General features: G+C 43.3%; 1 protein-coding gene across 4 annotated transcripts in view; it reads left to right on the top strand.

The window, feature by feature from the left end:
- Positions 1-23,898, top strand: part of LOC147439297 (translocon at the outer membrane of chloroplasts 64-like) — a 108,344-nt gene that overhangs the window by 17,821 nt on the left and 66,625 nt on the right. For all 4 annotated transcript variants that reach the window (XM_086485168.1, XM_086485169.1, XM_086485170.1 and 1 more), the window contains exons 4-8: positions 12,745-12,870; positions 13,117-13,296; positions 13,383-13,533; positions 13,608-13,776; positions 19,812-19,946. In XM_086485168.1, the coding sequence (XP_086341294.1) occupies positions 12,745-12,870; positions 13,117-13,296; positions 13,383-13,533; positions 13,608-13,776; positions 19,812-19,946 (761 nt within the window). The remainder of the gene's footprint in view (positions 1-12,744; positions 12,871-13,116; positions 13,297-13,382; positions 13,534-13,607; positions 13,777-19,811; positions 19,947-23,898) is intronic.

The following is a 23,898-nucleotide window of genomic DNA, read 5'->3' as shown; positions in this document are numbered from 1 at the left end:
ATTATGAAATGAATTTGATTTCCGATGTAGATGCATAAATTATTATTTGAATTCATTAACTTCTCTTGAATCAATTGATAAAGACAAAGATTATTTCAAGCAAGAAGTTTTCCAAATGATACTTCGTTATCAGACAAAGATAAAGTGATGGTTGTAGATTCTGAGTCAGAAGACGGATATGCTTTCTTTGATTCTTTATTGGACGATGACGTGCCAATTGCAAGTCATGAAGTGACAGTTTTTGAAGATGATCCTAAAGAATTTTGGGATTCATTATTGGAAGATGATCGCAGTCTCAATCCAAAATCCTCTCCACTGATTAGTAACGTTGAAGTTACCCTTTTCGAAAAATACCTTGAGAAGATTTCCTCTTCGCCAAATGTTTCACACTTATTGAAAGATCCTAAGCCAAAAGTCTTACATCACATGAAGGATTTCGAAGATCAATCTCTTGTTGCAGTCAACGTGATTAAGCCAGATTCCTTTAAAAAGTCTTTGAACATTGCAATGACATGGGATTTAGCAGTCAAAGCAAAAAGGTTTCGCAAGAAGCAAAAGCTCAAGACAAAGGTTCCAGATAACTCAAAGATTGAGGATTTTTGAAGATTCAATGCTTTTCCAGACTTCTATCAACATCAAAAGTCATTTCTTTAACGACGGCTCTCATTTTCAATGGGAGGGAATGTCACGATTGTGACTATGTTACATTATTATATCTAGTCCTAGTTGCAAATACCAGAAGTGACATGCCAAGGAGGACCCTATGCTTGGATAGTCACGACTCTTCGCTCTAGAGACACGCCTCGTCGCCAAAAGCTACACTCCTTCGACGATTGGTCACACCCTTCAACCAATGGTTGCAGCTCTTCGTCCAAAGGATACGTCTTTACGTCTAAAGTCATGTCTCTTCACTATGAGACGTGTCTTTTCATTTGTGACTTTTCGTCTCCTATATAAGGAGCCTATTGTATTCAGTTTTCAAGCATTCAATCAATCAATCAAACAAGTGTTCTCGTCTCTCGTGTCTCAGTTTAATCTTAAGTATGAAGTTTTAGTCTTAATTCTAGGCCTCGAAGGTCAGGAAAGCTGCCACTTTCTTAAAGGACAATGCGCTTACATGGTGGACGACATTGTTAATGCAAGGACAGGCACCCGCCACTTGGGTTTACTTCAAGCAAATGTTTGCATCTGCTTGGCTATCAAATGAATTTGAAGCCGACGTCCTAACAAATTGGCACCAGCTTACTTCAGCTTCGTGCAAGAGCTCGCTGGAGTATAATAGGAGGTTTTGTAAAGCGTTACTCTCAGTGACCTCCTACAGATTTGTGCCACTGACAGAGCAGATAGAGAAGTACTGTTGTGGGCTGCCTAAAGGGCTTTGCGATTACTGTACAAAGAACAGAGTGGCTACCCTTACTCAGCTTATGGAAGTTGCGAACACTGGTCTTGCCTTGTTGAAAGGAGAGGACAGTGGATTTCCGAGCAGTGACAAAGGAGGGCAGCAAAAGAAAAATTCAGCTAAGAAGCCCTCTGTGAAAACTGCTCCTGATGCGTCACAGGGGTCAGAAAAGGCCACCAAAGACAAGGATTCAGCCGGGACTTCTGGAGCGCAGGCAAAGAAACAGAAAAGGAAGCCTTGTGTGCGCAAGTCGCTCGAGGAAAAGAAGGTCCTAATGGCTGAGAACAAATGCTTTATATGCGAGCAGCTTGGTCACTTTTCTATCAATTGTCCACAAAGGAAAAGGGCAGCTGACTCAGAGGATAAAGAAGACCAGAAAGGCAAGAAGCCTAAACCCACGGCAGGTTTAGTGCCAGACATGGTGGGTGACAGGCCCAGCACAGATGCCAGTGAGTTATGCAGGGCATGGGGTAAAGTTAGGGATCAGAAGACACTCATCTTCTTTGATCCAGGTGCCAAAGCCAACTTTATCTCACCAGAGTTAGCTATGAAGCTGGGCATCAGAGCTGAAGAGATGGGGTACACAACAGAGGCAGGGTTGGCATGTCCTGGCCACTCAGACTGTGTTACTCCCATCATTGGAAAGCTGCGTCTGCATATTCAGTCGTATGTGGACACAGAAGAGTTTTACATTATGCCGTTGGAAGGTTGTGACGCCTTGTTGGGGATCTCGTGGATGTTCCGAGTGCATGGAGTTTTGGATGTCTACAACAAAAAGATCACTTTACAGCATAGGGTCAAAACTCACATCTTGGATGTAAAGCTTAAAGGAGAGTCAGTCCCTATTGTATCTGCTTCTGCTATCACTTCTGTAATAAAGAATCATCTTTCTGTGTACTTGATTTTTGCACGTGATGTCTCAGATAGTGATCAGTCAAATTTATCTGTGTTAGATAAAGAAAGGTCAGCATTTTTGCAAAAGTTTAGTGACTGTTTTTCTGATTCATTACCGTCGCAATTGCCGCCAAAGAGACCTGAGGACCATCGGATAGATTTGGTGCCAGGGTGTAGCCCACCAAATAGACCTCCCTACAGGGTTAGTGCGGCGCAGCAGAAAGAGATTATGGGCCAGGTCGAGGAGTTATTAGAGAAGGGGCTGATTCAGCCTAGTTCTTCACCCTTTTGCTCCCCACTGCTCCTAGTGCAGAAGAAGGATGGCTCATGGCGCATGTGTATTGATTACCGTGCGCTGAATAAGACTACCATCAAGAATAGGTTCTCTATTCCTAGAATTGATGATATTCTCGATCGTTTAGAGGGTGCTGCAATTTTCAGCAGGATAGACCTTGAGAGTGGGTACCATCAGATTCGTATAAGGCCAGAGGATGTGCACAAGACTGCGTTTAGAACGACATTTGGTCTTTATGAGTTTTTAGTGATGCCGTTTGGCTTAACAAATGCTCTTGCCACGTTCAACAGAATGATGGATTGGATTTTCCGCTCGCATCAACATTTTGTTGGAATGTTCTTCAATGACATGATAGTGTATTCGAAGAATGAAGAGGAGCATAGGCGTCACTTGACCATTGTGTTTGAAGAGCTGCGCAGTCACAGGTTACTTGTCAATCCTAAGAAAAGTGAAATTTTCCTCGAAGAGATCCACTTTCTGGGCCACATAGTCTCAAAGGATGGTGTTAGAATGGATCCCGCAAAGGTCGAAGCTATCAAGACATGGCCAGACTTGAAGACTGTGCACGATGTCAGAAGCTTCTTGGGATTGTGTTCCTACTATAGAAGGTTTATCAGAAATTTTGTAGAGATAGCATCGCCTCTTCACGCATTGCAAAAGAAAGAGGTCACTTTCAGATGGACCCAAAAAGAGATTTCAGCTTTTAGTCTCTTAAAGGAAAAGTTGACTTCAGATCCAGTTATTGTTTTGCCAGATCTCAGGAAGTCATTTGTGGTCCAGTGTGACGCGTGTGGCAGTAGCATCGGAGTAGTGCTAATGCAAGATGGACGGGTAGTAGCTTATGAAAGCCAAATTTTGCAAGGGCCGGAGAGGACTATGCAAGTCTATGAGAAAGAGCTCTTGGCCGTGATTCATGCGCTTTCTAGTTGGAAGCACTACCTCTTAGGTGCTGATTTTGTTGTCCAAACAGATCATCAGACCTTGCGATACTTCTTGACACAATCAGAGTTATCCGAAAAGCATATGCGATGGGCAAACATTCTTTCCATGTTCCACTTCCAGATTATGCATGTGGAAGGCAAGAAGAATGTTGTGGCTGATGCGTTATCAAGAAAGCCACAAATTTCAGCTGTGTCAATTCCTTATCATCATGAGTTAGATGACATGAAGGAATAGTATACTGCTGATGGAGATTTTGCAAGGATCTTTGAACAGTTACAAGAGGGGCAACATCACGAGCACTACCTCCTCAGAGATGGTTTTATGATGATGCATGGCAGACTTTGTGTCACTAGGCCACAGCGACATAAGGTCATGGAAGAGAGTCATGTCCCACCGTATGCAGGGCATCGTGGCATTGATGCAACAGTTAAAGCGGTAGAGACATTCTTCTATTGGCCTACCTTGAGGAGAGATGTGGATGCCTTTGTGCGAGCATGCATCGTTTGCCAAAAGGTCAAGTTTGACAGGCAAAAGGCACCAGGGTTGTTACAACCACTGTCGATTCCGGATAAGCCATTGGAAAGCATTGCTATGGACTTTATCTTTGATCTTCCAAGGACGCCAACAGGGAATGATGGTATATGGACCATTATCTGCAGGTTCAGCAAGCAGGCCCATTTTATCCCTGTCAGGAAGAAGATAAAATCTGATCAGATGGCACGCTTGTTCACATGTACAATGTGTTTAAGTACCATGGTATGCCACAATCGATTATCAGTGATCGTGATCCTCGCATGACCAGTTTGTTCTGGAGAGGATTGTTTGAGAACATGGGCACTACGCTCAAGTTCTCGTCTTCGTTTCATCCACAAACTGATGGACACTCAGAAGAGGCTAATTCTACTGTCTTAGATATGTTGAAATGCTATGTATCAGATAATAAGGGCAAGTGGGGACATTATTTGCCTATGCTTGAGTATGCGTACAATAATACGGTGCATTCGTCTACTGGCAAAGCACCTTTTGAGATTGTTGAAGGCGGCAAAAAGGTTCCTCCCGGTCTGCATACAAAGAACAAGATCTTTGAGGCAGATCGATATGTTGAGAACATGGATGAGATGTATAAGAAGATTAAAGTTGCCTTGGAGAAGACTCAGGCAAAGCAGAAAAAGGCTGCTGGTTGTCACCGTCGTGAATTGCTGTTATGACCTGGTGATTGGGTTCTGTTAAGGTTCGAAAAGGCAAGGTTAAAGAAGATGAAGGGCAAGGAACGGTTGTTTCCTAAGCTCAACATGCGTTACTATGGGCCTTTTCAAGTGCTTGAGAAGATCAACAATGTGGCTTACAGGCTGAAATTGCCTGATGCGTGGTAATGCGTTTCACGTGAGTCTTCTAAGACCCTTCGTGGGTGATGTGCTAGAAGATATGCCAGATGAGGATCAGCCAGAAGTTGAGGAAGTTGATGAGATCCTGGTACCTGAGCAAGTTTTGGCACATAAGGACAGAAAAGTTAAAGGACAAGTTGCAAGACGCTATTTGGTGAAGTAGAAGAACTATCCGCCTATGGATGCAAAGTGGATGGAAGAGCATGAAGTATCAGAGTCACCAAATGTATTGCAGCTTTACCTTGAAGCCTTTGGGTTACAGCCTACTTATGCCCCAACCCAACGTGTGCAAAGGAGGGGTAATGATAGAGCTAGTACATCAAATGTACATATGAATTCAGTGCCATAGTTGAAAATGGCAAAAGTATGAGGGTCTCATTAAGTCATTTGTATCTATGTATGTTACGACCTTTCTTGCGGATACATGTGATGATAAAAGAGTGTTAATAGCACAAGATCATCAGTGGCGTGTATTTATGGTATGCAATCGAGGACGTTTGCGATTTCAAGAGGGGGGTATGTCACGAGGACGTGGCAGTTATTAACCATGTCACAAAGATGTGGCAATTGCTAACCTTGGTTGTTGGTTTCTTTCCAATGGTTTTATTTTATTTTGTTTGAGACCCTCTTGTTGAAGTAGCAAATGGTCGGATATTGTATGGCCAGTGTGAACGGTAGATTCACCCGCATACGGGAAGTGGTCGGCACTGGAATTCGTATGGTAAGAGGATGTCTAGGCTCAAAGCAAGATCATATAGGTTCCCCCGTCGCACTGAGCAAGTTGGTGGATACTAGGAAGTGAACTCAATAAAGGCATAAAGTCAAGGTGGGATCACCAACAAAAAGTATCCGATAGTTGGGCCACATTGCACTTTTGGATGCGGTCCCAATGAGGATAGATAGTCAGAAGACCAGTGGGAGCCCAACGGAAGCATCTCCTAAAATTTAGGGAACTGCTATTTTGGGCCGTGAAATGTGTTCGCGTCATTACCTCCGGTATGACTAGGGGAACATTTTACAACTCTGCCGCGAAGTCAACTGGGCAACCGGTCAGGATATTTTTAAGCGGCGAACCCGAAACGGGAAAATGCTTGTAAATGCGCAAGTGGCACATTTCTGTGCACTTTCCAATGCAAGGAAGAAAGGGCGCTGAATTTTAAGCTGGGAGAGGCTCTTTTTGGAAACTGTCATAGGTTAAGAGCTATGGAGTGCTTCCTTTCCCTCTTATGTACAGTGCGGTGCCAGGAGTGATGCCCTGCACGCTACGCACTACCCTCTCTCTCCCCTACGAGCAGTATGTTATGCCCCACTAGTGGGCTTTTCATTTGACCAATGTACAGTTATGTGGGTTCATGCGCGATTGCTGAGGCAAGAGCCTCTTGCACAGGTATTGGATTAGCTAGCGGCTAATCCCCCGTAGGTATAGGTGAATTCGGAGAGGTTTCACGCCAGAAATCTCGTCCGATTCAAGGGGCAAGTAGCCCTACAGGTGCGGGAGCTCGAGGTCTTGCTACTGATGCGACCGGCACGCGAAACGGAGCCCAAAACAGGGAATTACAGCCTGCTGTGTATTTTTGCAGGTTTAGGGTTTCGGCCCTAAACGGACCCTAATACCCCCAGGAGGTTCGGGGACGCAAGGGGACCGTTGTACAGGTGACTGACGCATTTTCGGGGCAGAAAACAGAGAATTCAGCGTGCTGCAGATTCTCGCCAGGTTTTGCAAAGTGTCCGTATGCGTCGGGAAAGTCACCTATTGTGTGGGGATACTGACTGTGAAGCGTCCTAGTACAGTTATGCTTCCGAAATCGGGTCAGAACAGGTGTTTCTTAGCCTAGATTGTGCGGGGCAGCTTGTGGGAGATCACGGGTTTTATTCCCTTTGATAAAGAATAAAGAAATACCGAAAGGGGCGCCAATTTTGGGGCCTAGAGGTTGTCGGTGTCTACTCGGAGCATTCTAGCTTCCGAGTCGTGTGTGTGATTAAGTGCTAATTCCCGTTACAGGTCTCCTTTGCAAAGTGCTCTGTGTGTGTGTCTAAAGTAAAGAATTTCGGGTGAAAGCCAGCGCCTACCGCCCTAAGGGCCGGTTTCATGGTGGTCTATTCGGTGGACTAGAACTTGGCACAAGATCTATGGTATGATCCTCAGGTCTCTCACGAGGTAACTCTCTTGGCAAAGAGCCCGAAAAACAATCACTGAAGCCACTCAAAAAAGTTGACCTATCTTTATTCAAGGTAGACAAATTAGATACAACTTGAGGTACTTCTTTTGCAAAGATTCTTTATTGCAGATGAAATAGCAAAAGTAGAAACAAAAGGAACAGACTCGCCATTAAGCTTTACATCAAGGACATGAGTCTTTTCTCTATGTACAAGGGTAATATTATTGTTGTAAGTATCCACCATAGCATGCAACCTGTAACACCATGGGATACCCAGTAACACATCACAACCCTCAAGTGGCATAATATGAAATTCTTCCGCATCCACATAACTTTGAATGTGCAGTCGAAGCTTCCCCAAAATGGGAGTAATAGGCTCTGAATGACCTGGGCATGCCAAACGTGCTTCGCCTGTCATACCATCTCCTCTGCACGATTGCCCAACTTTGATGCCAATGCTGGTGATATAAAATTTGCAAGGGCTCCTGGATCAAAGAAAACCAGCATTGTCTGGTCTCTAACTTTGCCCGAAGCTCTACACAGTTCCGTGGCATCTATCTTTGACTAGTCTCCAACCAAATTTGGGACAAGTTCTGCTATCGACTTTGGCTTCTTCCCTTCATGGTCTGACTTGTCATCCTTATCTTGTGACTTCTTCTTTTGGCATTCATTTGCAAAACGTCCTTCCTGTTCACAAATTAGCATTTCTTGGCCTCTCTAAGAGCTTTCTGTTCTTCAAAAGTTTTGCCAGAAAATGCCTTTTTTTCATTGTCCTCGTCCCGAAGAAGATTTAGGCTGCTTCTTTGATGTATCAGCTTCTTCAGTGGAGGGGTTCTTGGTGGGAGGCACAGAAGGCTTCGCTGCAACATTGCCCTTGGCTGAAAATTGTTTGTCCCGGGATCCTTTCTTGTGGCTATTAAATCCATCGGAATCTCCTTTCGACAGATTGTTGGCCACTCTTGCATTCTCAATCAACTAGAACATATCCATGACAATAGTCTTTGTGCAGTAGTCCCTGATCTTCTTGGGCAATTTGCAACAACACTTCTCAATCTGTTCTGACAATGGCACAAACCTGTAAGAGGTGATTGGCAACAATGCGGCCCAAAACTAGGACGGATTCCCTCGCAATTTAGGAGCTTTCTTGTGTTGTGTCATAGAATTTCAGCATGTTGTAATTTCTTGTTTTTCTGCTGTCGGGTGCCCAAAACTTTGTACACACATCCCAAGGTTCTCACGGAGCCCCTCTGGTTTTCCCTCAGAACTGTACATATTCATCTGAGTAGCCTAACTAGTGGGTCATTTCCATATGTGTCGAAGGGGGGGGAGAGATGCACGAGAGCAAATCATCGCCCTACATGAGAGAGCGAAGGCAAGCTTTCCATTAAAGCTGTCAACTTGCACCACTTCTCTCACACACATTGTAGGTCAATGAATGAGCAAAAATCAGCCTCTCAAAATGGGCACCCACTCTTGGTGAGGTGTCTTGCAGATGGCTCTCCTACTGCCAAGTGTCCAGTTTGCCCCTTTGAGTTAATTCCCTAGTTCCCACTCACTTATAAAGTTGTAAGTGACTTTCCGAGTGGCCCAGACTTCATTTGGCGCACACAGGCTTCCATACTCATCAGAATTTAGTGCTAACTAGCCCGACCAGTCCCAGACTGATCGACCTAGACTCCCGATGTTAGAAACCTGTTTGGGTGTAGCCATTTCACACTGGCCATGCAATGTCCACTTGCACCTTTTTAAGGGTTTTGGGAAAAACAAGTTAAAAAAAAAAAGTGTAGTACATATTTAGAGAAGGCAACAGGAAAAATACACCTCCTGGTGACATTAACACTAGGGTTGTGTGAGCATGAGCCACTTTTGTGGCTATAAGTAACTTTTTTGTAAATTCTTGTTCTCATGGACCAAAAACCTCATCAAATCCTTTCAGGGATTTGTTTTGAAGGCATGTAGGGAGTTGAAAAAAAATAGAAATAAATATTTTCATGTAAAATTATTATTTTTTAAGAGCCATCTTTTAGGTACAATCGAACAAAAATCACTCAAAAGTTTTGATATTCCATGTAAACCCCTTAAAAACCTTAAAAGCACATTGAAACGTTTTGAAAAATACATGGATATGTATACAATGAGAATCTATGCTTACACTATTTTTAGAAAATAAACTACCAACTTGTTTTAGGCCTCAAATATGTGTGCTGTTAAATTTAAAAGCCGGTTTTGTAGCTTTTTACTATTTTTAGAAAATTAAAATTTGTAATTTTATAATTTTTTGGGATAAATGGTATACTATAATTTTCCTCTATATCATAGGATCTCAATGGTATCTTACAATCATGGTTTCTTAAAAAATAGACAAGCTTAGGGCCAATTTTATAGAATGAGGTGCCAAGCCACTATTATGGCTCAAACCACTTAAGTGGCTCAAACACAAACCTAATGTTAAGATACAAACACCATATGTGCTCCTACTTCTTGAAGTCGGGATCTCTTAAAATTGAGGTTATGGGCATGGAAAGGGTTGTGGAGTACATGATAAAGATGCGGACTTCATACAATTGCATGGGAAGCAAGCAAAAAAGTTCAAAAGACGCATAAAAGCAAGATCTTGAGCATGGGATGGATGCAAGATATAAAGAAGTGGTTTGGAAGATGGGATGCATTACACTTGCTACATGATGCCTCGATAGACTCCCAAGTGAATGAATCTTTTCTACAACGTTAATGTATTACTGCTTGGGAGAAATCCGGGGGTTCACGCTTCATACATTACACCACCCACATTGCCCCCAACTACAAAACCATGTTCTTTGTTGAAAGAGGAAACGATACTCACCTTTACATTGAGCCTATCCCGTTGTTAGCGATAACGCACTATCGCAGCCATTCTCTTAGCCCCCACTCCCTTCTATGCGAGACAGGGCGTTGGGGCAATGGAGAAGAGTGTGCACATTATGCTCTTTGCAAGTTCGAGAGTCTAAGTACCACACACTACTAGAGTGCTTAGCTTTTGGTCACATCCCAACTTGCTTCCCTCACATTTTCAGCCATGACTTAGACCTACACACTTTCCACTCCCAGCCATAGTGTGGGCTCTACATTGCGACTCTCATCACCACAATTTTGGAGCATCTAGAATCATTCATCAGCCACACACATAGTACATCACATGTAACTTTGGTGACTGGTCCCATAGGTCATATTTGACCTCCGAGGACGATAATAAAATCTCTCTCTCTCTCTCTCTCTCTCTCTCTCTCTCTCTCTATGTGTGCCCGTTTTGCCCTAGCTCTAGCCTGTTCCACAGCGTGCAAACCATGTCCCCCGCTTATAGAGAGCGAGAGTTGTTGCAAATTAGTACGAATTAATAGGGCCTACCACAAGCCCTCGATCTCACCACTCTGTAGCGAGAGTTTCGAGCAGCAACATTCAACTCAAGCATTGATTTGGTCCAATAGGAGCAGCCTTTGCAAGTCATATTTGCAGCATCGTTGGCTTCCTTTAGCACCCCCGTCTCGCGCAAGAGTTTTCTTGCTGTAGTAGCGGCGCCAAGGAAGGACCCCATTGCCCGCCAAGAAGCAAGGATCATAGCCCTTGAAGCTCATATCGAAGAACTCATCAGGGAAAATGAGCGACTCAAACAACGTTTACTCAAACTTGAAGACGCGCAGGAAGAAAGCCAAGTTCTGCTTGCAAAGGCTCACAATGTCGAAGCCTCCATCACCAAAACTGTCATGGCGGCTCAGAAGGAATCCCGTGAAGTAAGACACAAGAAGATTGATACCAAGATATATGCGGTTTTACAAGAATGCCGGCTACAAGAATCTCTTGGCCTCAAGGTCAGAATTGGGGGGCTTCACCCACCGTGGTGCACCGACGAGGACACCTTTGAGGAAACAATCACCAAGCTCAATGACATTCTTCGACCTATCCACATCAAGCCCAAAGCAGTCTCTTGGATCAACGACATACATAGGCATGTGCCACCTGAGCATTGCGTCCTCACTTTCAAGCACAAAGACGAGCGGATGAAGCTGCTTCAACAATCTCGACTTCTCAAGGGAAAAAAGCTCTGGATCGTTGAGGAACTAACCACAAATCAACTCAAGAATAAAGCAAGCGAGCTCAAGAAGATGCATGAAGCACGTAAACAAGGTAAATGGGCAATCTATCGAGGTGGTAAAGCGGTTATCCAAGAGTTTCGGACTCCCATATTGGCTTCCACATCACCTGACCCCCCTTAGGTTTTTCTATGTTTCTTTTGGTTTTTCCCTATTGATGGTCCCTCAGACCTTAACTGATATGCATTCCATGCTCTCACTCAAAAGAAATTGCTGTACTGTTTTGTTTTGGTCCCATAGGTCATATCTGACCTCCGCAGATGATAAATCAATCTCTCTCTCTCTCTCTCTCTCTCTCTCTCAGCCATGCACCCTTCATCTGCTGTGTACTTTGACAATAACACCTCCCTCTGACAAGGAAGCTCATGTGACACCTTTTGGTCATGTAGTTCTTTGGGCGATCTATGAGAAAATGTTAATCTAGTTTCATTTTGGGATCATTCCAAAGGGGAAAGGAGGTCAGGTGCTGTATTTTTGCAGGTTTATACTTACACTTTCTATTGGTGAGCAAGATCAGCTAACATGGCCTTTGAGTGGCCGTTGATGAAAATTATTTCTTGCTTTGCAACAAACAGATAGTAAGGGCACTATGTAGCTTGCATGAGAAGAGTGTGTAACCATGTGCTTGTCTTTTCATCTCTTGGCCTCACATAGAGGTCAAGGTGTGAACATTGTTCTTGATCATAGGACTTTTGTAATGTAGTTTGTTTTTTTCAAGGACCAGATTGGAAATGTTGCAAAATAAGAAAGGCATTCCTCTTGATGATGGTGCCATCTACATGTGTGCAAACAATGAGCTTAATTCCTATCTCTACTCTATAGCTAGACCAATTGATTGGTACATGGATGATTTTGTATTTATCGTCCTCAAAAGAGACCCAATCTACTTATTTTTCAAAAGTCTATGCTCCTGATAGTACGTTCCAAAAGACTCTCAAGGGTCACCCCTTAATCTATAAATGGGTACAATTGAAGATGCCCTTGACGTGGCACTTGAAGGCATTCACACACTTTGAAAGGTTCTAACAGAGTGGTTGTATTGGTGTGGTACACATAGTGCCAAGGACCTATAACATGTACTTTGGACGATAGGACTCGGTACAACTGGGGCTATTTCTGGCATCTTTTTTGTTGCATATTTTTCCCCTTCAAGACGAAGTAGTACATCAGGTGAGTGCGTGTTTTCCTCAAGCTACCACTATTTTGAGGGAGGCACGAGGCTGTCTCAAAACAGCTCATTCCCAGTGCAGCGGCATCATGAAACAACCAGATCACTTGGAATATATGATTCTTCTGTGTCTAGCACTCGCTGCTCTCGTAAACGTGCACCCTTGGGGAGTTATGGACACCCTAATTCCCTACATGAGTTGAGACACAGATACCTAGATTTGATTGTGTGCTATTACTTTTTAGAGAAGTTTTGCTAGATGTGAAGTTTGTAGGTATCAAGGTCGGTGTTTTCTAATTTTTGATGTTAACGTTTTTGGATCACGTAGAATAATTTGTTTATGGATCTTCAAATTTTCTTTTCTGTGAATGACAGGTACAGATACAAGGTGCAGTGTGAGGGTACCAGCAGCTTTTTGTGGTATTTTAGGTTTTCGTCCTTCTCATGGGGCAATATCATGCATTGGCGTAGTCCCCATGGCTCAAAGCATTGATACAGTAGGTGTGTGGTACTTACTACCCTTGGGGTTGCTATAGTGGGTTAGAGTTCCAAGTTTTTGAAATCTGAAACGTAGCTCTATTTTGATGATCACTCTCTCTGGGGGACTCGATGGTATGAAAACAGTCAACACAGGCAAACAACACACAGGCTGCCTGCTTGTTTTGATGATGGGATTTGCAGACATGCAATCCTTAGCATTTTGGATATTGTGATAAGACGATTGTTCCGACTGCTTTGATTTTGCAGGCTGGTTTGCTAGAGATCCTGATGTATTGAGGAAGGTGGGTCATGTTCTCTTACAGCAGTCTTATGTAGAACAAAAGCAACCAAGGCGTCTCCTCATTGCTGATGACTGCTTCAGCTTATCAGACTTGCAGAATAGACAACTAACTGTGATTTTGAACTCTATTGAGAAAACTTATGGAAGTATGTAGAGAACATAGTTAAGAATCTTATGCTTGCTTTGTGCATATGTGATTTTTGGTGGTCATCTGCATTGGTTTGTGATATAGGGCAAGTTATAAGCCGAATCAAATTGGGAGACTATCTTTCCTCAAAAGTGCCAACCCTTGTGAAGTTTGAGAGCAAGCAAGTGAATGGAAAACTTGATACAAGCATATCTTGTCTCACAATTATAAATAGAGCATTGGAGGTTCTGCAACGGTATGCTACATCAAAGTTTACTGTACTAAAAAATTCGTCATTTTGGGGTATTCAAGTTTAAATGCGAACTACAGGTACGAGTTCAAAACTAATCATGAAGATTGGATTCGAAGTGTCAAGCCCACCTTTGGGCCTGGGATTTCAGAGCGAGTGAAGGCAGCATTAGAAACAAATTCAGATTTCGTAGAAGACGTTCACATAGTCAGAGAGGAAGCACGTGCAGCCATGAATGAACTTTTACTGGTAACAGCCAAAACCAATCGACTGAATCTCTTTTTTTTTTTGTGAGAGTTGATGGTTAGTCTTAAGTCTATTGTCAGATGGTCAGGCCTGTGCTAGTAATTTTGTGCACTCCTTGTTTCAAAGCTTGTCTGGCATGTGGAAGTCTGTTGTAGGCAGTGGTAAGGTATAAAACTGACTATAATCTTTTTTCATAATAAGAGTGCAATTGCGTAATCCAGGAATATTCCATGTGTAGAGGTAACTATCAACCAGATTTGGCCATAGTAGTGTGGGTTTGAATGATGCTATTAAAGTCATAGAAACAGGGAATGGCCTGTTTCCGGCACCTCAAAGCCCCTTCTCGTCTGCTGGCTTGGTGCTACTCTCTATCAATCAGCAAGCCTCTCTCTCTCAAGCCTCTATCCACTCTCTATCAAGTGGCAAGCCTCTCTCTAGTTACTCTCATGGGGGAAGCGGGTTTGATGTTCCAATGTGGGCTCACCCCCTCCCTAGTTAAACTTTAGCCTTTTTTACCTCTTTATCACCTTCCATTTTGGACCACTTGTATTCGCCATCACACCATTGATGTTTTATTGGCGTCTTTTACTATTATAAGTCATGTTTCTTGTCTTTTTAGTGCAATTCAATACTCAAAAGTGTTCTTAGCACTATGGTACATACGTGTAGCTCAAAAAAATCACAAAAAGATGATTTGGAACTCCTTTGCACCTTCCACACAATAGGATGCCAGAGAGTGAGCCCTTATATTATATTTAAAGGCTCCTTGGCCATGAAAAGTAGTTTACATGAAAAGCATCAAACCCAAAAGCATCTGGTCCAAAAGATAGCGCATAAGGCTGCCAGCGCAAAATCCGGTAATCTGTACGATTGCCATGTCAGCAGCCAGAAGCGCATATCGTGGACATCCGTATAGTGTGCCACGTCATCACCCAACACAATATCTGGGTCCTCCGTACAGTTGCCACGACATCAGTTTCTACACAAGGCCTTTGTGTGTATGTATGCGTGTGTGCTTATCTTTAGGGCCTAGGCCGTGTCGGATGGGGTCCAAGTTTGCTGGGGGTTGAGATTTTTTGCTGGGGGTTAGGATTAAAAATCCTAACCCATTTTAATACTTGGGCCATTGGATGAGGATCTGTAAGTTGGTAAAGACTTCTTCTTCTTCTTTTGCTGCTAAAGTTTAGGCCCCTCGGCTGGGATCTGTAGGTTGGCTAGGGCTAGGCTCGTGGAGCCCTAACCCATTAGGTCTACAGTGGCTTGACACATCAGCGGTTTGTGACACAATGCCTCCCGTGAAACATGTTTTGAAGGATCGAATCACGACGCATTTCATGCTTGGCTAGGGGCCCTCACTAAAACGCATGCTAAAATGCTCGATAATTTTTTTGGGCAAATGTTTCAATCTGCAAAATGTACACTTCAAAGTGCCCTAGCTGACATGCATACATATCATATACATGATATTGGACTTAAAAAACTAGACACTATACTTATATTTTTGATTTTTTATATTGATGTCTCGAACGACATGATGACTCTATGGGTCGTGATGATGTGGCAAGTACTGATGCTAACGTGGTAGTTTGCTGATGTGGCATATTCAACATTGAGATTAAAAAGATGATTATTATGTGTAGCCTTTGACTGTTTGATGTGCTTTTGAGTACTGCTAAAGATAACATATGATTTTTAAATTGCTTCTGGTGGCTGGCCAAAGTTGTCGAAGGTGTAGTGGAAAAGGTGAATTATCAAGTTCGCAACCACGAGCAAACCTCTGGAACACGGACAGCCACCAGATCATGGATCTATCATGATAGAACTCCACTCCCATTGCACGGAAAGGGGCAACACACACCTACACTTTTGTGCCTATAGAAGGAGACTAGAGAGGGAATGAGATGGCAGGTGTAGAGAGAGAAAACGCTGTAGAGGGGAAAAAGGATAGAGAGAACGAATGCTCTTGCCATTTGAAAACGCTAGCGAGAGGTAGAGAGAAAAAGCACTAGTAGACCCGGCTGGGCACATGCTCAAAACAAGCCATACTCCCTTAACTCCTCTTAGGAGATATTGGAGCCACCATCGGACAAAAGGTGAACTCTAACACCCCCTCTTAGCTCTTGGATGGGCAACCAATCCAAGGGAGCTGGCTTAAGTCGGATAGTATCCAGGGTCTTCTCACGATCAAAATGATACTGTATCTCTATATGCTTGGTCTAGGCATGAAAAACCAGGTTCCTTGCAATGGCTATATTGCTCTGGCTGTCCGATTAAATCGTGGTCGTCTGTTGCGGAAAACCAATCTCCAAGAGCAACATCCGAAACCACAATGACTCACATGTAGAACTGCAAATAGCTCAATACTCGGCCTTTGTGGATGAGAAGGAAATTGGAGGGTGCTTCTTGTTGCTCCATGTAATTGCACTTGTACCAAATGAAAAGGTGTAACGTATAGTCGAACGTCGTCCATTTGGATCTCCATTCCAATGTGAATCACTCCATCCTTGAAGAATAATCTCGAAGTCTGTACCATCAACAACTTATCTGCTCCATGTGTGACTGGGCGGGTCTCTGGATAAATGAACTGAGAAGTCCCACGGGGAAATTGATGTCAAAAGGGGTGTTCAACAACCAAATAAGAGAACCGACTAGCTTCCGATACTTCCTAGTATTAGCTACATTTGAGGGGTCATACTAAGACAACTTTTGGTTGGGATTCATGGAGAAGAGATAGGTTTGCACTTGGTCATGCCAAATGCTTGCAACAACTCTTGGACATAGTGTTGTTGAGAGAGAAAGATGCCTCCCTTTGTCTGCCATATTTCTAGTCCAAGAAAGTAATGAAGTAAGCCAAGATTTGTCATCTCAAACTCCTGTGCCAAGGTCTCCATAGTACTGCTAATATGTGGATCATTGCTACTTGTAATCACAAGATCATCAACATAGAGGATAGCAAGTTTCACCAATCCTCCCTCTCCGAAGAGATAAAAATTTGGTTCTGCAAAAGAACGATAAAAGGAATGTTGTAGGCAGAAAGAATCAATCTTCAGGTACCACGCTCGAGGAGCTTGCTTCAGACCATAAAAAGAGCCTTCCACAAACTGTAAACTTTGTTGCTCGATCTTGGAATCGAGAATCCTGGAGGTTGCTCCACATACACCTCCTCCTCCAAGTTGTTGTTGAAAAATACAGACTTTACATCCATTTGAAACACGGGCCATCGCTGATGAACTGCTAGAGCAAAAATGGTATGAATAGTTGCCATCCACGTAGTCGATGCAAAGGTCTTGTCATAATCAACATCTTGTCTTTGAGAAAAACCCTTGAGCCGTGCCTTGTGCTTATCTAAGGTCCTATTTGATTTGTACTTCGTCATGTAGACCCACTTGCCACCAATAACCTTCCGCTTTGGTGGCCATGGAACCAACTCCCTTGTGTTATTTGTTGTCACAAATTGATGACATGGCATGCTACCTTGGGAACATAGGATTTTTAAGTGTTCCAACTTATAGGGTCCCATCCGACGTGGCCCTAGGGACACAAGGACAGTAAAACCTGACTGGGTGCTGGCTCTACAGATGTCGCAAATCGCACTGGGTGCTGACGTGGCAGAACGTATGGATTTCTGTAAATTGTGGTGACAAAGCTGACGTGGCATAACTGTACGATAAATTGAGGTTTTTTTTACAAGAGTACGTATTTTTACATACATAAAAATATTTTCTATATGGAACAACGTACAGAACGTACGGATCTGCCACGTACAGTATGTTTGGAACCACCTTGCTTGAGTCTGTCCTTGATCTTTGGAGTCACGACAGAAACTAAGTACATTGAACTATGTGTTGATGTATGCTCATGTGCGTGTGCGTGTGGTGTGTGTAGTATTTGGGAGCATTGACGACGTTAGTGGAAATGTGGTGGTATTTAGTCAGTACTATGCATGATGGAGCTGATGGTTATATTGTCTTGTGGGTGACTACCATGGGTCTATACCTTGCCTTTCCTTTAAGGGCGAATTTAGGCTTATCGTGGATTCATCTAGGTATATTTTTGGTTGTTAGCGGCCATGCAGACTTTACATTGCAAAGTTTTCCTCCGAGTTATGGCCAATTGAGATTGTGCTAATTCTTTCTATCTCTTGTGGTGAGTATGCCCTATCAACTACCTCAATTTTGTGCTAATTTTTTCAATTAATGCTTCTTGCAGTGCTAGCCCTTGATCTCCGGAGGCATGACAGAAACTCAGTACGCTGAACCTTGTGCTCATGTGTGTGCGTGTGGTGTGTGTTGTGTTTGGGAGCATATGTTAGTACCTAGTTTTTCGCTCAATAGCAGTCAGTGGGGATGTCGTGGTATTTAGTCAATACTATGCATGATAGAGCTGGTTATTTTGTCTTGTGGGTGACTACCATGGGTCTATGCCTTGCACTGTCCTTTAAGGGTGAATCTTGTCTTATCTTGGATTCATCTAGGTATATCAAACTCCCCCCCTTGCTTCTTTGGTACATGGACGTAGGCATCGCTCCCAAAAACCCAAAAATAACAGGGATTTGGTTTGTACCAAAGTATGTGTTAAACGGAGTCTTTCCTGGAAGCGAAGTGGTTAGGAGATTGGTTGAGAGTATGAACTGTTTTCGCAACTGCCTCCACCCATAAGGACTTCGGCAAGCCTCTATGCTCGAGCATTGTCTATGCCATGTCCACCACAATCCTATTCTTCGGCTGTAGAACTTCATTCTTTAAGGGTGATCCATTATTTGCAAGCTCCCTCTCAATGCCATGGTCCGCTCAAACTCTCCACCCTTGTCCGATTGAGTAGTTAACACTTTCCTTCTCCACGAGTGTGCGCCAATTCTTGAAAAAAGATCAATAGGGCTTGAGAAAGTATACCCAAGTAAAGTGGCTGTAATCATCCACCTGCAGCATAGAGTTAAGAGCTTTGTTCAAGGAATAAGTACAAAGGTCCACAATAGTCAGTGTGTATCAACTTCATAACTGCAGTAGGTCAGCGTGGAGAGTGCTTTTGAATAGCCTCTCTATGCTGCTTCCCAGGAATGCAGGAAGTGCATTTTCCTTGCTTACTTCCAACATCTGGTAAGCCTTCTATCATATGATCACGAAAAGCACGACGAAGAGCATCGACATTCAAATGGACAAACTGATAATGCCAAAGATCACCGGTACGAGTACCGGTAATTAAAGAAAGAGCATGGAGCCTATAGAGACCTCGCTCCACCCTGCCCCCTCTGACCTCCTTACCCGAGTATAGATCGTGTATGAAGACCACCTCCATGCTCAATTGAGAAAAAATATGTACATGTCCTCCCTATGGCTCGGTGATGAGCTGGTCAATGCTCTTAATTGCTCATATACAGATTGCACGATTTAGTGATGACGTTAGTAGGGATGTCATAGCTGTTGTCCAAGCTATGCATGATAATGGTGCTAATCTTATTCTTGCTGTTTGGACAAGCAGTGAAGTTATGTTGTCAAGTTTTCAACATTGTACTAGTTTGTTATGTTTGCCTCTGATAGGTCTGTGTGTTCTGGTTTCTTATTTTAGTCTCTAGCTTACATTAGGATTTAAGAAATTGTTCATTGTCTTTTGGTTGTGTTGTTGTGTGGAGTCTGAATTAAGTCTTTGTACCGTCTTATCCTTGCTGTGATTGTTCAAAGGTGAGTAATTGCTTCAAAGTTTTAGTCAAGTTTACCTAAGCCTTTTTGCATTTTAAAGTAAATAATGGTTTGTTCTTGTTTAATTTTTTTATTTAGAAGCAAGTAAGGTGCTTTAGTTTTTGTTCTTTAACTGTTTTCTTGCCTGCCTTCGGTTTTGTGGTGTTGTGAGTTTTTTTACCTCTCTTATGATTCGAAGGTATATATGTTGTATTAGTGATTGTGTATTAAATGAATGTAGAGGCTATTGCTTGCTTTCATGAATTATAGCAATGCATATTAGTATCTTTCAAGTTGCTGAAGTGAAAATGTTTCTTAGGAGTCTGTCTCACTATGCGTTAGCTTGTTGCCATCAATTTGCAGACAGATGGAATTCTCGTCATGCCAACTGCCCCTGGTGTACCTCCGAAGTTGCAGTCAAGGGGTTCTTTATCGGAAGATTATCGAAGTAGAACTTTCACTCTTCTTAGTGTTGCTGGCATATCAGGCTGTTGTCAGGTACATAAATGTTTGGTATGATTGATTTTGTTGATTAACAGCAACTTTGTGGTAGTCTGCTTGTATGAGTCACAGGCAATCGCATACTGGCTGATGCTCCCATCAGATGCATGCATAAGTTTAGTTTATAATGGATCAAGGACTCTCCTGGGTCCATCTAGGCATACAAATTATTTGTATCAATGGACATGAAGATTTTGCATCTTGAAGTTTTCGTCTGTATCGTGACAATTTGATATTCTGTTCATTCTTTCTATCATCAGGGATGGATTATACGTCTATAGTCTACCCTTGTGTTGTGTAATATCTTTCAGTCATTGCACTATGCCATGCTGAAGTATTAGGATTTATAAGGCCTCAGTCTGCCAAGCATCTCTAGAGCCATGACAGAAACTTGTTTCTGAGAAATTTGTGTTAATGTATCTTGATGTGTGTCTGTGAGTTGAGACTGCATGTGCATCTATGTGGGTGGAAATGTTGATCTTCCCTCCTAAACCCCCCCATTGGGTACTTCTGATGTTTTTGAAAATGCGTTGGATTTAGTCACGGAGTTGATGGTTAGATTATCCTGCGGATGAGTACCACAAGCTTGCTTTTCCCGTTAAAGTGAATTATGGCCATGCTAGGATTCATCTCTGTCTGTATGTGAACAGCGTATACACCTATCTTGCACTTTGTTTTTGCTCGCTTTTATAGTTGTGTGTGTTCTGCTTAGGTGCCCAAACTGTTAATCAATCAGAAGAGAATAGGATTTATCTTGTATAGATGTGTATATACCTATCGTGCACTTTTTTTTTGCGTTCTTTTATGGTTGTGAATGCTTTACGTTAGTGCCCAAATGCTAAATTAATAAGAAGAGAAGGCCTGATGGTTCTATAATGCAATTTGGCAGGGACTGCTCATGGAAACAAGTGCTCAATTTTTAAAGTGTAGGTAGCATGCTTAATGTACAACCATGAGTAATTCTAATCTTGACCCTATCCTTACAGTTTAGGCCCGTTAATGGATCATCTATTATCTAGGCGTATTGTAAGTGCCTAGTGGTGTATGCAATGTCATCTGGCCACCGAAACTCCATCGCCCCCTTGAGCATATCGTGTAGTACATTGCTCTTCCCTCATCTTGTCCTGCAGTGTGCTGATTCATTTGTAGACATCTTGTCGTCACAAGCTGGGGGTGATGTTCTCTCATTTGGTTTCTTGCCTCTTATCTTCGTCTTGCTATTTGGGGATTTTACATTAGCTGCTATTGAGGAAGGATACCAGATTCCGAAATAGGTTATAAAAATTGCTTGTGTTGAGCTACCTACACAGTTGTGGTTGCCAGATATGTTGAGGTAGATGGGTTCCATGTTTAGCATACCATTTATGTGCTTAGTACAGATCCAAACATTTGTGCCATCTATTAAGGTGGTTACCACCCTCTCCTCAGAGTTTCCAGACACTATCACCTTTGAGTGGAAAGGGGTGCTATACTTGCAGAGGATTGTGGTTATAAGTAGATGAAACCAGTGCCTTAGATGCCATGAGATGGGGCATCTGCTGAGATATTTCCTCAAAGGGCAAATCTCAATAGCAAAGACAGATAGGTCGCAGGAGGGGACGGCCCTCACATCCACAACAGACCCAACGGAGTTCTGCACTGCAGTAGGACCATGCACGACAGCATGATAGAGATCAAAAGGGGTCAGAGTCGGCAGCAACGGAGTGCTCAACAACAACATAGTGATGAGCAAACACAGAGACAGAGACAGACAAGTCGCTGAGGGAGAGCAGCCCCCATGTAGACCTCCTGAGGAGAGGTTACCAAATCAGGCTCGAGAGGAGGCTTTAGAGCAGCTAGACAGACAGATAGAGCACAAGGAACAACAGTCAGAGGCAACTCAGGACCAGCCTGAGGTGCCCCAAGATAGGCCAATTCATCAGCCTTTGGACTCTTTGGAGATCCAGTCACAGGAGTTTGACTATTCGGTAGGTTTTTGCATCACCAGCAGATGTTTCGATATCCATGATCTTGCCTGTCCAATACTTTGCATGCAGTCCTGTAATGTGCAGTGGAAGTGAATGATGGTGTATGGCTCAAGTGCTCAGTGATACTCAAAGTTCCTTTTAATTAGCGGAAGGGAGAGCCTTCCGTGCGTTAGTGAGAGAAAGTGCAATGACCAAAGCAGGAGAATGGAATGCAAATTGAGAGAGAGAGAGAGAGAGAGAGAGAGAGAGAGAGAGAGAGAGAGAGAGAGAGAGAGAGAGAGAGAGAGAGACGACACCAAATGGGGTCCCAAACCCCCCTCCAAGGGCCCCCCCCTCTATTGCTAGAGGAGCATTTGCGTTAGATTGCACAAAGGTCTAGTACAATGCTTCTAGATGCTGTGGTACTTGATGATGGCTATGTCGATGACGAAGACGACGACAATGATGCTGATGACAACGAGGACGATGTGCACGACGAGACTAAAGGGCTGAGATCGGGAATGATGGTTCTACCGCCGTGGATCTGCTACTAGGGCGGCTATGCAGAGGTACGATGACGATGAGGTCGGAGACTGCAAATGCAAGGTGATATGATGGCTGGAAATTGGAAACGCTAGATGTTCTGTTGTGGATCTGCTAGTGTGGTGGTCCTACGGCGAGAATCTGCAACCACCGATGCAAGCAAAGCTGGAATTCTTAAACGCTAGCTAATTTGGGCTGAATCTGCAAAGCGTTCGCTGCTTTGGGTTGAAACCAAAAACGCTAGGCTGATCTGGGTGCTGATGGTCGATGCGGTGAGGATCTGTAGCTGAAGTGAAGTGCGTACGTGACATCCCTCTGTAGACATGTAGTAGTGTTAGTGTGTATACGCGCTTCACGAGGGGCACTTTTCTCCCACTGGGTTTTTCCTCCTGGACATCTGGTGTGAAAGGACACCTTATCTCTTAGGGTCTCATATAAGCTTTGTAGCTCTGAGTTTGTATATACTCTATTATTCTAATACAGAGAGATAGACTACAGCGATCTCGTACACAAGCTCTGTGTCTTCTCCTTCTCCATCTTCTTCCTACTCTGAGTTGCTATCTTCCTTCTGTTTCCTGTTTCATCATCTTCAACAATTGGTATCAGAGCAAGGTGATTTCCAAAGCCTCTACTTGCGTTTTCGCGTCCGCGCGCGCAATCGCAGTTTTCAGACAGTTTTCGGAAAATTTGCTCGTGGGAGCATTCTCGACGTTCCGGGAGTATTCTGAGTAGGTGACCTTGGGTTTTACCCCCCTTTTGAAGCCGTTCGAGTCCTCAGAATTTTGTTTTGAGCAGCGTAGCAGAAGTTACTTTTCGGAGGTGTTTAAATCAAGAGGGTGTGCTTTTTGACAGATTTTCTTCAGGTAAACAGTTCTTTTGGGAAGCAGCTTGTCTTAGCTTTGTGCTGAGATTTTGTGTAGAGTTTTGCTTGCATTGGAAAGGAGATTTGTGAATCTCTTGGAGGTTCTTTTGCTCTCTTGTGTGCATCCACAGTATGGCTCAATCTACGGAGAAAGAGATTTTTGGTGCGTTTACATCCGAAGACAAATTGGATGGTACCAACTATTCTCTTTGGTCTTTTATGGCCAAAAATGTTTTGGTTGGTAAAGGATTGTGGGATTATGTATCTGGAGATGAAGCTCGTCCAAGTAGCATTGCACCTGCCACGCCTGGTCGTGGTGCAGCTGTTGGTGCAGGACCCTCACAAGTCACTCCAGAGCAAAAGAAATGGGATACTAAAGATGGCACAAGCTATGGCTGTGATTGCCTTAACCATAAAGAGGACAATCACACCACATATCAGATCTTGCAGAACTTCTAAGGATGCTTGGGACACTCTGCAAGCTATGTTTGGAGGAAGAAACGCTGCCAAAATAGAGTTTTTGAAGAAACAACTTGACAAAATACAGATGGACGAAGGTGACGATATCGTCGAGCATCTTACAAAAATCAGGGATCTT

This window comes from Adiantum capillus-veneris, chromosome 16 (genome assembly GCF_014529385.1).
Source record: "Adiantum capillus-veneris isolate H3 chromosome 16, ASM1452938v2, whole genome shotgun sequence".
Lineage (NCBI taxonomy): Eukaryota > Viridiplantae > Streptophyta > Polypodiopsida > Polypodiales > Pteridaceae > Adiantum > Adiantum capillus-veneris.
The sequence above is the reverse complement of the archived record's forward strand: the minus strand, read 5'-3'. Positions and strand labels throughout refer to the sequence as shown.